A 14,601-nucleotide genomic window follows, 5' to 3' on the forward strand; every position below is an offset into this window, starting at 1 on the left:
CACCCACAGGAACCTGGACATCAAGCAGAGGCTCATGGTGTGATGAGCTGTAAGGGTCTCAAAATCCATGCGGAGTAGGCCAGGGTGGTGGCACAGGTCCCGAACCCAGTCAGGAGGACATAGGTTTGTTTGGGTTTGCTGCCTCTGATTCCGTGTGGAAGTGGCTAGCCTGAAGTAGCTCCTACAAGGGCCAGTCTTTCCCACCCTCAGTCTCTAGCTTCTGCGAAGAGGGTGGAGCTGACAGGAGGACAGGCTGGGGGGGGGTCAACCATACAATTTGGGCAAATCCAGGGGTGGGGCAAAGATGGCCGCCCCACTCTGCTTCAGGTCCCTCTGCCTGCCCTCTCATCTATGCCCTCTGTATGTATTGAGTGCTGCCCCGCCCCTGCCAGGCAGAGAACAGGGATGACTCCTGGAGCGATGTGGTGACGCTCTGAGTCTAAGAGGGCCTTATTCCTGCCTCGGTGGTTCTAACTGGAGCCAGGAGAGAAGGAATCAGCTGTGCACTGGTGACTACAATGAAAGGATAGATGCTCTGTCTGTGCACAGAGCACCAGCAGGCCCTCATGTGCCTGGGAGCGGGGAGTGGAGAGGGCTTGGGAGCTGCAGGCTCTGCTGAGGCAGCAGCTCTGTTACAGCCTTTTAGCTTCTCACCTTCCACTTGCTCGTGAGGTGGGAGAGAAGCTGTGCCACAAGACCTTGAGGTTAAGCACACAGCACAGGACTGGGGACTCACTCACCTGTCAGCCAGCACTGGAGGCCAGAGGGGACCAGGTCTGTTCCAGGCTCTGGGAGGCCTTGGCCCAGCCTTCATGAGTGCACATTGAGTAGAGGGCCAAGCAACTGCATGGGATCAGCATTACAATAGCCAGTGGGTTGGGCCACTGGAGTCCTTGTGGAAAAGGCCCTGGGCTCTGAGCCAGAGTCTGCCCCTGTAGTGTTCCATGTCCCTGGGCAAATCCCAAGCCCTCACTGGGCCTCAGTTTCCGAAGTAGTTTGGCAAGGAAGTTCAATCCCTAGTTTCCAAAGGTTCTTCCAGCCTGGATGTTCGGTGTCTCTGCGTGTCCCAGAACTGATGTGAGCTCCTGGGTGTGTTCCGGGCATCTGGTGAGGAGGGGGCAGGTGACACCTCATTCGGGCTTGGTCTCCCTCCCAGGCCCCCAGCTGGAAAGTTCTGAGGCTTGGCCTGAGCTCACAACCCTGTAGTCTCAGCTTCTGGGGTTAGAGGCTGAGCCTGTGTTTGGGGGAGAAGGGCACATCCTGAGGACTGAGGGAGGCTTCTCAGGGAGACAGGACACAAGGCGTCCAACTCCTCCCTCACTGAGGCTCAGTCACCTCATGGGTGACCCAGGGCCGTGTTGGTCTTGTCTATTTTTGAGAGGCAGGTGAGGCCACCCCTGGCTTGGGGCTTCAGGAAATGGGCAGTGTGTACAATGGGCTTGGGGACAAGTGTTTCATGTTTACCACTTCATCCCGTGCTCACAGCAGCCCCTGGGAGGAAGACACCATCATTCCATCTGACAGACCAGCAGTCTTGCAGTCATGGCCGCCCAGCTTAGAAGGACCTGGGCTGGAATTTCGACAACCATCTGCCTGGGTTCTGTCATGTGTTTGGTTCTGGATGAATGACAGGTGGTAACACCCCCATTTTACAAATGGGGAACCCAAAGCTCAGAACTTCATGTCTCATGAGAAAATGGATGAGGGCGGGGATTTGGCTCAGTGGTGCCGCCACCTGCCTCGCAAGCGCAAGGACCCAAGTTTGATCCCAGTCCCAAAAAAAAAAAAAAAAAAAAAAAAAAAAAAAAGAAAGAAAGAAAAGCAAATGGGTGTCTAATTCTCTCCAGAGAAGACCAGCTGCTCGGTGTTTCATTAACAGAGCGGGAAGGGCAACTGGGATTTATTGGCCTTAGAAAGTTCAAGACAGCTCAGTGCCAGACTCCTACAGGCACCCAGGTTGAGTAGAAGGCTCACCCAGACATGAGGGGTGAGTGTGCTCCAAGACTTTCCTTAGGGTCTCATATTTGGCCACAGGGGAGCCCTGGTTTATGCTATTAATGATGCTGCTGCCGGTGACACTGTTTGAATTCATATGGCAATGCCAGGTGGAAGGGACACATATTTTGGCTCAAACCTGGCCTAGAGTCAGAATGCCCGTCGTACTTTCTGGAGGTGAGTGCTACCAGCTGAAATCTGCCTCTACCTTTCTTGTGTAAGGGACTTTCAGCCCCGTTCACCCGTCTGAGCCTCAGTTTCTTCTTCTGTGAAAAGGGGACTGTGGACTTATCTGCCAGGGGAAATCTAAGGCTAAATGAGAGAGTTTGCACAGGGTCTCAGATTCCGTCACCTAAGGACTCAGGAAACAGGTTGGTGCTTTGTTACTACCATTATTATTATTATTATCATCTCTGTGTCCCCTCCTGCTTTACAGTGCGGAAACAGGAAATTATAAAAGTGACAGAGCAGCTGATTGAAGCCATAAGCAATGGAGATTTTGAGTCCTACACGTGAGTCAGCTGGGCTCATCCTGCATGTCCTGCCTGGATCGCAGTCCGGGGGTGTCGAGGGCTGCCTTCGGGTCCGTGTTGCCCCTTGCCGACCCCCTCCTCTCACTCTGCATGTGCTGTGGATGAGACTGAGCTCCTGTGTTGGCCCGCTCAGACTTGACGCTTCCAGGGAACTTTCTGCCCACAGCACTTCTGTGCACGCGCTTCTGCCCTCCGCTCCCCCTCACACATCAGTGGCAGGAGAAACCCCAACAAATCCCCCCTGCTGCCCAAGGAAAGAAGGGTCTTCATCCCCATGTCCGAAGGAGGGCAGGGAGGCAGGTGCCTCTTCAGTCTCCAACGGGCCGGGTCCTTGCGCTGCTGCCCCTCCTGGGACCTCAGACCACAGCTGGGCGGGAGTGGGCAAAGACCAAGAAGAGGGAGTCACCTTCAGGGAGCAGGGCTGGGGGAACGTACCTCGAAGCAAAACTATCATTCATCTTATTCTGAGGGAATAAGGCAGGGACACACAAATGGCATAAAATAAAACGTGGTCCGAGTCTTCCCATACACACTGTACACCTTTGGAGGGGCAGCTGTCTGCACAGCCTGGGCTGGAGCGCCCCCTGGTGGCCGCTGCTGCTTTCCTGCTCTGGCTCCAAAGCATCCCCTAGGCTGGTCCCTGGCAGAGCCAATACTCTGGGCTTAGGCCTTAGCGTTTTGGCCAGTGCTGATAAGGTCTGTGCCCGGTGACCCCAACATAAATTTTTTTGGCGGACAAAGGCTTCCAACCAAGGTAGGTGACCCTTGGTCATTTGCTTAAGGTAACCCGGCTGGAGTTTGCTCCTCGGGCAGCCTTATCCTGTCTTCCTCTGTGCCCGGGAGCTAGTGTCCTTCTTAAGGCCATGGCAGGCCAGGCGCATTCTCACCGTAGGAAGGCTTCAGCAGCAGTGTGTGGCAAAGCTCCTAGGAGGTCACCAGTTCTCTCTGGAGACCAAGACAATTGGCAGGTGTGTGTGGAACTGAGGCTGGCATGCACTGCACACATATGTGAGCATGCACTTGTCCATGTGTGTGCACTGGTGGCTGTGTGCCCAAGGGATGTGCACAGGTGTGTGTACCAGGTGTTTCTAAGTGCGGAAGCAGACTGTCACACTAGTCCCACAGTCAACCCTCGAAAGTGTGAGTTGGGCTGTTCCATTGCGGTGGCTCTGGAAAGGCACAGCCAGGAAGTAAGGGAAAGCAGGGTGGTGCCCATGGACCTTACGATTCTCAGTGACAGTCCTGGGTGTCCCAGGGGCCCTCTCCACCTCTGAGATGCCAGTTTTTTGGGGCCTCTGAACCTAGCTCTAGGTTCTGACCATTGTCATGACCTCTGGGGCCTGGGGACTCTGGGGTCTTCCATATCCCTAAATAAGCCCCTCATCCTACTGAGCCTCAGTTTCCATATATGCTCAATGCATCTGGAGTGGTGGCTCTGAGCTGTCCAGACTAGGAGACAGGACCCCCAGACACTTCCCCAAGTGGGGCTTCTCCTACGGGGATGCTCAGTCTCCCACAAGTTGGGCACTCAGCGCTCATCCTGGGACAGTTCTGAAGCTAGAAGTGTCCCAAGCATCCCAACTGGTCTAAGCACAGACACAGAATCTGTGGGGAAATGAGCTGCGTAGGTTCATTCGAGATGGGTCTGTCTAGCTCAGATGGTGCTGAGCCTACCACATTCTTCTGGCTTCTCCAGTTTCTCCCTGGCCTGGGAGTTTTGCCTGTCTGGGGCATATCCTGTGCTGGCTTCATTGCTATTGCCATGGTGGCTCATCCTGTGCCGCCATTGGTCCTATAAATCTGGGAATGGGGAGATGATTTACTCCCTTTGCTTGCATGGCTGTCAGTGCCTCTGGAAGGCTGAGACCTGGCAGAGAGAAACCCACTGAAAGCACCCATGTTCCTGGGCTGGGGGTCTCCTTGGTCAAGCCGTGTGCTCATTCCCCTCCCAGGTAGCCCCCACTTTAATGCTCCTTTCCTTATCTTACTAAAGAGGAAACTGAGGCTCACAGTCAGGGCTCAAATTAGTAAAACAAACCCCTTCCGTGTACATACCTGGCTTGGGTGAGCAGAGGTCACTTTTACGGGAAGGAACAGCACCTTCCTCCCATCCCAGGAAGACAAATTAGGAAAAGTCCTTGGGATCCACTGCCCAGAGCCAGGAAGCAAGGTGGCAAGCGGAGAGCAGCTGAGTCTCATCTTGCTGCACTTTCTGTCAATGCCCACTGGTGGTGTTCTTGCTTTAAGATGTTAAACCGCTTGCTTGGGGTCACATAACCACCAAGTGGCAAGACCTGGACCTAGGCTTCCTGGATCTGGATGGTGCCAATCAGCCAGTGATGCCCCTCACCCCTCAGCTTGAAAGTTTGTGAGCCCAGTCCATCCATCTGCCTTCTTGACACTGTGAGGTGGGAGCAACCATTCCCACTTCATGGCTCGCCCTCCAGGGGCACCATGAGAAGCTGCCCCAGCCCCTCTCCTCTGACTTCCTTCCCCCTAGGAAGATGTGCGACCCTGGGATGACAGCCTTCGAGCCCGAGGCCCTGGGGAACCTGGTCGAGGGCCTGGACTTCCATCGATTCTATTTTGAAAACCGTGAGCAATCCCTTCTCCCTGGGGTGCCTGTTGTCTGCTCTGGGTTCCATGTCCTGCTGGATGGCACAGCAGGGTGATGGGCAGGGCCCTGGGGCAGCTTGGGAGCCAGGGAAGAGGAAGATCCTGTGTCCACAGGAGTTGGTAGCCTTGTGGTTCTGTCCTGACCCTGGCTCATTGATAACCAGCTGTCCCTCCTGTGACTGAGGATGGGGTAGGGGTGGGGTGCCCCAGAGACCAGCGGTACATGGGACCCTGGAGGATTTCCTCACTTTTTGGAAAAAGGAGCCTTCCTGCTGGTTCACACCCCAAGTGGTTTAGGGGCCTCGGCTACCCCCGCTGGCCAGTGGGTCACAAGCTGGCTTCTGGGTTGTGCTGTATGTGATCCCCTGCCAGTGGGAGTTTGGGGAAGGGAAGGGCAGCGAGCTCACACTGCTGTGCCCCACTTGTTTGTCTAGGTCTCTGTCCTGCGTGTCTGTTCTTCCTGACCTCTCCTTTGCAGGAGAGACCTCTGCAGCTTTGCAATGACGCTTTGTTGGTGGGCTGAGGCTAGGCCTGACTAGGGTGATTTCTGCCTGGGTCTGTGTCTCACCTAGGCCGGGGGTCAGACAGGGACCAAACAAAGGGCACACAGGTTTGAATCATTCAGGTCAGGACCGGCCTGAGAGGTAGTGTGTCTGGGTTCTCCCAAAGTGAAGGGCACCTCCACTGGGCGGGGCTCCAAAAAGTGATTTCAGATTTTACAGACACTATTTATAATCCTAGTTTGCATGGTGAGAAAGCTGTTTGATTCCCATTCTCTTTTAATACTCTGGCTTCACCAAAGGGAACGGCTCAGTCAGGTGCTAGCTTGTCTTCAGCGTGTCTCTCTGGTAGTTCCCAATTTCCCTCTTTATCAAAGAGCAAGCAGAGCTGGGTATGGTGGCGCACACGCCTTTATCCAAAGCAGTCTGCAAGGCACAGCCATGAGGTGCACATGCTCAGCTCAGTCCAGCATGTTAGTGACTTGAGGACACATTGTCTAAGACAAAACAAAACAAGCTGGGGATGCAGCTTACTGCAAAGGCCCTGGGCTCAATCCCAGTTCCAGTAAACAGACAGACACACAGACAGACAGACAGACACACAGACAAACGGAACAAGCATGGCCCAAGATGCCTTGCAGACAAGAGCATGGGGCAAGGATTATATAGCTTTATTTTGCTTTCACTGGACTTATTAAAATTTTATTCTGTGATACTAATTACTAACCGTTATTCTACGAAGTCTTTTAAAAAAAACATGCAATTTAAAATATTTTCATGGAATAAGCACACGTGGCACTTATATATGGTGATTAGAACAAGGGTGGTACTTTGGTGTTGAATAATCTTTGTCATTCAGAAGAAGAAACTGAGGCCCAGAGAGGGAAGTGACTTGTCCAAAGGAATCCTGGAGGTCAGCGACAGAACCTGGCCCTGGATCTCTCCCGAGCTGTCCCCTTCTCGGTGCTGCCTGCTCCATCCACACACTAGCACCCTGAGCTGACGCCCCTCCCCTGGGCTACACCCTCCGCCTGAATTTTTATAGAATACACTGGCAGTTCCTCCTCCCCAAAAGCTGTGAAAAAAGATGCTCCAACTTTTTTTTGGTACTGGGGATCGAACTCCAGACCTTGCACTTATGAGGCAGGCAGCAAAACCACTGAACTAAATCCCCAGCCGCTCTCACTTTTTTAAAAAAATGAATTAAACTTTGGTTCTCCAAGGTTAGCAATGGAGACTGAGCTCTCATACAAAGAGCGGGCTGTCTCCGTGGGTCCCTATCACCTGGGAAGCTCCCTGCCGATCACACCACTACCTTTGTACCTCTGTCCTCTGGGCGTGCTGGTTTCCCTGAGAAGACTCTCCAGACCCCAGAAGGAAAGCAGAGACCAAGCAGAGGCTCCACTCTACCAGCACGGGGATGACCAAAAGGACCCACACAGAGAGGAGCCAGTGCAGCCGCCCCTGGCCTGACTCCGGCAGTGGGTCTCATCTTAGGACCCGTCGCCAGGCTGTAGGCATCTAGCCCGCTCTCTGGTCACCTCCAAGGCAGAACCCACAGGAGCCAGACCCAGAGTCCCTAGGTGTGTGCCTCCTGGCTGAATCCCACCCTAGCTGCTCCATTTAGGACCTGTTCCTGTTCCCACCCTATCCTCTGGGATGCATCCTCAAAGCCTCTAATCTGCTCAAGAGACACCACGTTTGGGGTGGTGCTCCTGGGAACCCCAACCCTTACCAAAAAACAGCAAAGCCCATCTACCCAGCAATGCTGAGCTGTTTGTCCCTTGTGGAATTGTTCTAGATTTCCGAGGCCAGCTCCAATGGAAGCCTGACTTCTTTTAGTTTCGACTGTGTTTCTTTCAGGAGGTGGCCCAGCCTGGTGACTCTGGCTCTCAGTACCCATAAATGTTAAATGGATGCATTGAAACAGATGGCCTTTGGGCCTGCAGCCCTGTACGCTATCAGGAAGTTTACAGAGGCCTCCTCACATTTTGTGGGAGGGCCAATGGGTGAGCTTTGACCTCTGAGGTGCTCCTTAGCCTATGACACTAATGCTTACATTCTGTATGTTGAACAGTCCAGAATTCCAAGTTTATTGTTCTATCTGTTTAAGACTTATGATTTTGATATTTATTTAAAGGTTAGATAGAGTGTGATGAGAATATCAGGGAATAAATGCTACTAGATTGTTTTTTTGCAGCTCAGAAAACAAAACAAAGGACAAGACCCTTTATATTTTTTCAGGAAATAAATGACTCATGAATTTGGCTAAGCATCAGAGTCAGAGGGTGGGGTCGGAGAAGAGACATTTACATTACATTTTCTTGAACTAGGAATGTATATTTTAACTCAGCTGCCCAGTAATTAAAACTCACAGTTAGGTCACTCTATGGGAAGGCACAAAGATTTTTCTTAAGGGTAAGAACCCAGCTGGTCATGGCATGATCCAAGTTTCTCAGGAGACTGAGGCAGGAGGAACACAAGTTTGAGGCCAGCCCGAGGGACTTAGCAAGACTGTGTATCAAAATTTTTAAAAAAATCCTTAAAACAGGCTGGTGTATAGCTCAATGATATAGTGCTTGCCTAGCACGTACAAGGCCCTGGGTTTCGATCCCCAGTACTGCAAAAATGTGCTGTCCAACCTACCCTTGGGTCATTATCTCCTAGTGCTTTTGTTTTTTATCTTAATGAAAAAAAAGTGAGTTTCTCGAGCCACTACAACAACGATGGTGGTAACTCTCTTCCCCGCAGCAGGAGTGAGTTTCAGTACTTTTACCGGTCCTGTCCTGATCTAAGAACTATCATCTTCTCCTAAATCTGGGAAGCTCCGTGACTTCACCCTTGATTTCAGGGTAATCCTAAAAATTCCAAGGTTTAAGATTCTGCGGTTCCAATCGTCCCCACGTCTCCATGACAATACACGCAGGAGTTGACCTGTAGGGGGCGCAGGGGCCATGTCTGGATTGCAGATATTTCATGTGGTCTGCAGGTCTGAATTCTAATTTAAAATAGATTTTCATACAGAAACCCAGATTTCTAGATTCTCTTGAGAAACCGGGTATGGCCACTTATTCAGGGGCCGCCTCTTTAGAGAGGACAAGGGCTCCTGTCCGCACAGACTGCCAGACCCAGAGGGAGAGGCTCAGCTGTCTGTCGTTCAGCATTTATGCCCAGATCAGCTTCCTGGTTCATGTGCTGCCTGGCCCCTGTGGGGATCTGGGTCTGAGAGAGATCGAGCCTTTCTGGTTCTGTGATCGTCTTGGCCCTGTTCTTCTGTGCCCAGGAGACTGATTCTAACCCCTGCGGTGTCTGAAGGGTTCAGCATGTCTGGAACCCACTGTGTCTAAGCTGGGATGTGACACCTCTGTGACTCAGAAGCTCTGCCTTGACTCCCTGGTGGCCGGGCCCTGCCCCGGAGATTCCCTTCTGTGAACGAGGCAGTCAGAGGGGCTCCTCTGAGAGAGAGGGCTGCTGGGCATTGAGAGCGAAGGCAGGGAGGCGGAGCCCCAGGTGCATCTCCTCTGCCCCTCCCACCCCACTCCAGTGTGGTCCCGGAACAGCAAGCCCGTGCACACCACCATCCTGAACCCCCACATCCACCTGATGGGCGACGAGTCGGCCTGCATCGCTTATATCCGCATCACGCAGTACCTGGACGCCGGCGGCATCCCCCGCACTGCCCAGTCAGAGGAGACCCGCGTCTGGCACCGCCGGGATGGCAAATGGCAGATCGTCCACTTCCACAGATCCGGGGCCCCCTCCGTCCTGCCCCAGTAAGAATCCTTTCTTCCCGCCCCTCTGGGGTGATCTGAAGGAACGGGAAGTGTGAGCCTGCAGGGGCTCATCCTCCAAGCTGGCTGTTGCCTTCTGGAGCAGGCAGGCTGCGGAGGGCCAGTTGGGGACCCCATCGCGGAGGGCAGTGGGTGGGCCACCCTTCGAGCGCCCCCCGTGTCCACTGTCTTACAGTTGAAGGACCAGGCCGGGGTCGCTGGGCTGCTGTGTCACAGGGACCCACTCTCTGTACGTGGAATGTGCTGCTGGTTCTCCCACTGGATTGTGCTGGAATTCTCTCTACCCCGTCATCCCGACACTGCCGCTGTCGCCTCTGCACCTGCATCAAGGAAACCTGCCTGCTCACAAAAGCCATCCCAACTTCACAGCCAGCAGCCCGGCCTCCCTACTCACCTCTCACCGCTCTCTCCCTGTGGGGGAGGGAACTTTCAGGCTTGGGTGCCCAGGGTGCTGGCCCGGGGACTCCCAATCTCCACCCAGCTGTTGTGGGCCTGGTGGGGCCTTGGCATAAGGCTAGACCACCCCAGCTGTGGGTTTGCCAGGGGTAGGAGAAGGAGGGCTGCATGGCACAGATGGCCCACCCTCTCCTGGATCTCACCTTTTCTGGGGGTCCCTGGGAGAGGGCCAATGAATCCCCCCAGAACCCTCCCAAGCTAACCTCCCTGTGGGAGAGGATGAGAGAGGGCAGATGCCAGGAGCCTCTTGCCTTGAACCGTTGCCCTGATTCTCCCCGCTCCCGCTCAGGCCTTGTGGTGGTCTGCTGAGCCTCCCTGCCCACTGCCCGCTGCCCACTGCCCGCTGCCCGCTGCAGTGTGAGGAGCTCGACACCCTGGGTTTTCCCGGCTGCAGCCCCCACTCACCCACCTTCCCATGCGTCATCCCTGGAGAGTCCCAGCCTCATCCAGTCCGAGAAGGAATCTGATCGTGTTTCAGGGGTGAAAGAAAGCAACATTTAGGTATCTCTTCTACTTGGACCGCATGCCTTTTTATAGCCAAACTTCTGTGTATTTCGTAAATGGGTTCACGTTAATGGATATTTATGTAATTACCAGACCTCTCAAACTATTGCCAGGAGGGTTGGGTTGGGAAGAGAGATCAAAAGAGGAACGAGGGGTAGTTTTTACTCTGTTCTACATTTTTTTTTTTTGTCATTTCTGAGGTGGACCTCATCATGCCAGTGGTTAGCTGGGGCCCCAGGAAGCATGGCCTCTCTGCTGTTTTAGTCCCAAGGTGAGCTGACGCAGGGCATCCTTCTAGGACTAAGGTGGTGGTGTGACTTAGAAGCGGCAAGGCAGGTGAGGAAGAGAGGTGGTCAGGACGGAGACGTCTGGGCTTTGCTTTGCCTCTCTCTCCAACTGGGGTCCTGCTACTGCACTTCCCAGGGTTCATTCCTCGATGTCTGTGTCACCCTCAGTGCCCCCCACCCACCTCTGGGGTGGCCCACGAGCATGTGTCTCCATTACCTCTCTCCCCTTTGGTATCCGATGGCCAAAGCGAGCGCTGGGAGTTTCTCCTCTTCACACCTCACCCTGAGCCTCAGGTCCGCAGCCTCTCTCTCCATCGCTCTCTTGTCCTCTGCCCCTGGGGTTGGCCCTGATATGGAATGCCTTGGCCCATCCGCAAGGATCTCCTGTCTGCACTGTTCTCTTTGCATGACTTTATATGCAGTAAGTATGTTGAAAAACAAGAAAAGATGAAAAACACTCAACAAATCAATCTACATGTTTTGGACAAAAAAAATTAGTAATAATAGAGGTTATATTCTCAGTGTCCGACTTGGAATTATGTCGCTGCCTCTTTGTGCTTTTGGCCTCTGTGTGGCCGTGTTTTGCCAGCATGAGATACTGTCCCCTCTGGAGGATTTTAGGGGAGAAAGAACCACATCCCCAGGGTTTGGAGGAAGCTCTGTTTCCCCTGACCCTCCTGGGTACTGTTGGAGCAGAACTGGTGGGAATGTTTAATCCAGAACTTTCTGAGTTTCCCCCACCATGAGCTATTCCTTGGGCTCTTTTCTCAAGTCCTGCTGCCCAGGGACAGGTGAGACCGGCCAGGCTGCAGGCCTCTGGTTTCTAAGCTGGCCCATCACTGGCCCTCTGTCCTCGGCAGAGACCCTCCTTCCCAGGCCCGAGGGTGGGCTCTCGGCCTAACCCTGGCCCAGAGGGCTCCTCAGTGAGGCTGTGATCCCATTATTCCAGCAGAAAAGCCACCTGTCCCTCTATGACCTGCCAGTTCCCCATGGCTATCCCCAGCCAAAGGTGAGGGTACCGCCTTCACCGGGGGATGCTATAATTCCCCAGCAAGGTCTGGTCTCTTCTTCAGCCTCAGTTTCCCCATCAGTTAAGGATGGGTTAAGTGTTCCTGCCTAGGCTGATGGAGGATCAAATGGATGGTGACAGGAAAGCCGGTACACCTGGAGAATTTACAGGGTTTGTCATTGGCTGGCCGCCGGCTTGCCTGTGGGCTTGGCCAGTCACTACCCTCACCCCTGCAGGCCCCTCCTTCCCCTCTCTGGTGCCTGTCTGCTGCTCATCAGCCGCGGACTGCAGGGGAAAGAGAAGTGGTCGCAGGGTTCATAGGCTTCAGTTCCCATCTCTGACTAGACTTGCTGTGTGACCCTGGGCGAGTCCTTCCCCTCTCTGGACCTTGGTTTCTTCATCAGAGGAAACTGAGCTGAAGGACCCCAGCGTACCTTCACCGGCCGACGCACCTCTTGTCCACTGTGTGCCTCTCCGTGTGCTAGAGAATTGGAGGCAGGTCCCTAGCCCAGGCTAAGGTGGCCCCCACTGCCAAGGCCACTCCTGTGGGTAGGCAACCAGGTGGTGTGGACCCCAGGGCACCATGGTGACTTTTAGGCGACAGGCAGAGGAAACTGGCAGACAAAGCTGCCCAGAGCCCGCTCACCAGACAAGCTCTGTGCTCCTTGAAAACACCCTTTAGATGCAAAAAATCCAGACCCAAGTCAGAACCCAGGCTCCAGCACGCAACTCCGTTTACAGGAAAGTGCTCTACTAGTTTGCACCACCACAACACCAATCCTGACAGGGCCTCCTGTCTCCCTTCAAAGGGAAACCCTTTGGGGGATGTGTTTGCCAGGCTCCCCATGCTGGTTTCTTTGTTATTATTTGTTTGGGGTTTTGTTTCGGTTCTTTCTTTTTTTAAAAAAAATGTGGCTGTGAACTTGAATGACCACTGCTCAAAATTTCTGCTATTGGGGGCGGGAGGGAAGATGGGGTGTCTGTTTTATTCTTGGTGTTTTCAGTGCAATAAATAGCTACAAACTTCTGTGCACTTCCCGTCTCTTGCTGTCTTGGCCAAACACAGCACACTAGGAGATGTTCCCTTACCGATCTAGATCTCCTCTGTTGCAAAATGAGAGTCCTGGTCTTCATGCTGATTGGATGCACTTGGGTCAGTTGCTCAGGACTGAGCCAATCACTATGGGATTAGGCCTTGACCGTAAACTCCATTCTCAGAGCCAGCGATGGAGTCAGCTTTTTCTCAGGCACTTTAACAATGGCAAGGGTATAAACAGGCTCTGCCAAAAAGAGACAAGAGCTAAACTGGGGGGGCTTCCAGGCAAGGCTGAGCCCCCAGGGAGGTTTGGAGAAGGGGGTAAGGGTAAGGCAGTTCTCTGTACCCACAAATATATTGTGAGCCAAATGCCTAGACAGGGCCTTGGGACCGGAGAGCTGGATAGCTGTGGGAGGCCCCAGGGGCTGCAGAGCGGCTGGGTTCTCTGACCCGGGGTGGAGATGTAGAGGCCTTGGCTCTCTTTGGCCCACAAGAGTTGCCAAACACCCATCTGCTGATGCATAATTTCTAGGGCTAAGACCAGGACTGTCCCAACCAGATTAGATGTTTATCACCTTAATCCACCTGACCCCAGGCCTGGATCCCACAGGACCAAGGGGCTGTGCCCTCAGGAGGCCACAGATCCCTCCAGGCCATACTCTGGGTGTCCAGAGCTCCAGAGCCTCTGTACCAGCTGCTTTCCCAATCTGTCCTTGCAGCTGGTGTAGGGGAGGTGCTTCTTGTACACACATAAAGACTTTCACAGTGAGAGCACAGGCCAAGGCTGAGAAGAACAAGAGGGAGCTGGAGACTTCTGTTTTCACCTTGCCCAGGTGCCTACAAAATGAGCATGGAGGATTGACTCCTAACTCTTCCTGTACAGCCAAGCTTTCTGGCCTCGATAGGCAGTGCTGAAGGGTTTAAAGGTGTGGGCTGCCATTATAGGAAACTGTCAGTAGGTGGCAGCACAGGGGTGGCTTACAGGTCATCCTTGGCCTCTGCGTCTACCAAGCTCTGGAGGGCCCGGTAGACCTGAAGAAATAAGTATCCTTTAACTCTCAGCAAGTAGCAACTTGACTTCAAACATTGTTCTTATCTGGAGCACGATGCTCTATACCTCACAGCATGCTCTTGTCCTAATTAAGACAGCCCTATTTCAAAGATGAAGACAGTGGGACTCAGAGGCAAAGAGGCTTCTTCAAAGACCCTAAGCCAGGACTCACTCGACCTCCTTTTGGAAGTGCAGGGCTCTTGTTCCCTCCAGGGACCTCCCTTGCTCTGGACTGTGTTTTTCTGCCTCTGGATGCCGGGAAATCGTGACTGGTGCTCTGAGAAATTCCCCTTCCTGTCACCCTCCGTTAGGCAGCAGGCCCTGCAGGTCTCACACGGAGTCACCCAGCGCAGCTGCGTTGCCAGGGTAATGGAGAAGTGGACCCAAGCAGTGTAAACCGGGTGGGTGAGGTGTGGGACAGGCTTCAGAGGATGCTGTGGGGCCAGCAGTGTTGAGTCCACTGCGACGTGGTTTTGCCTTTCAGGACACAGGTGGTGCCCAGCAGCAGAGCTGGCCCACCCAGGCCTGGGCTGTAATTGGCCTTTAGGAAGCACCCTCCAGCAGGTGCTGGGAGTGTTTGCACAGGGCAAGGTGGAGCAGGTCTGGTCCATTGGAATGGCCCCTCTTCTTGTCCTTCCTCCTAGGCCCAGCCCCACCCTCCCTTTTCCACCAGGCCTGCCAAGTTCTCAAAAACCACTTCCCTGAGGGTGACCCGCCCAGCCATCCATCCCTTCCCAGGCCCAGGTGGATGAAGCTAGAGGTGGATCATCACTTTCCCCTTGAAGAAAAAGGGGTGTTTATCACCATGCTTTCCCAGTGTGAC

The 14,601-nt window shown here is 53.7% G+C and overlaps 1 protein-coding gene across 2 annotated transcripts in view; it reads left to right on the plus strand.

Annotated features, from left to right (window-relative positions):
- Camk2a (calcium/calmodulin dependent protein kinase II alpha) overlaps nt 1-12,383 on the plus strand; it is a 58,255-nt gene extending 45,872 nt beyond the window's left edge. For both annotated transcript variants that reach the window (XM_033766612.1, XM_010627176.3), the window contains 4 exons: nt 2,432-2,507; nt 5,029-5,123; nt 9,189-9,417; nt 9,611-12,383. In XM_033766612.1, coding sequence (XP_033622503.1) covers nt 2,432-2,507; nt 5,029-5,123; nt 9,189-9,417; nt 9,611-9,614 — 404 coding nt within the window. In that variant the 3' untranslated portion in view covers nt 9,615-12,383. The remainder of the gene's footprint in view (nt 1-2,431; nt 2,508-5,028; nt 5,124-9,188; nt 9,418-9,610) is intronic.
- The last annotated feature ends 2,218 nt before the right edge of the window (nt 12,384-14,601 follow it).

The sequence above is a fragment of the Fukomys damarensis genome, unplaced genomic scaffold (genome assembly GCF_012274545.1).
Source record: "Fukomys damarensis isolate Sample0158 unplaced genomic scaffold, DMR_v1.0_HiC HiC_scaffold_3, whole genome shotgun sequence".
In the NCBI taxonomy this organism is placed as follows: Eukaryota; Metazoa; Chordata; class Mammalia; order Rodentia; family Bathyergidae; genus Fukomys; species Fukomys damarensis.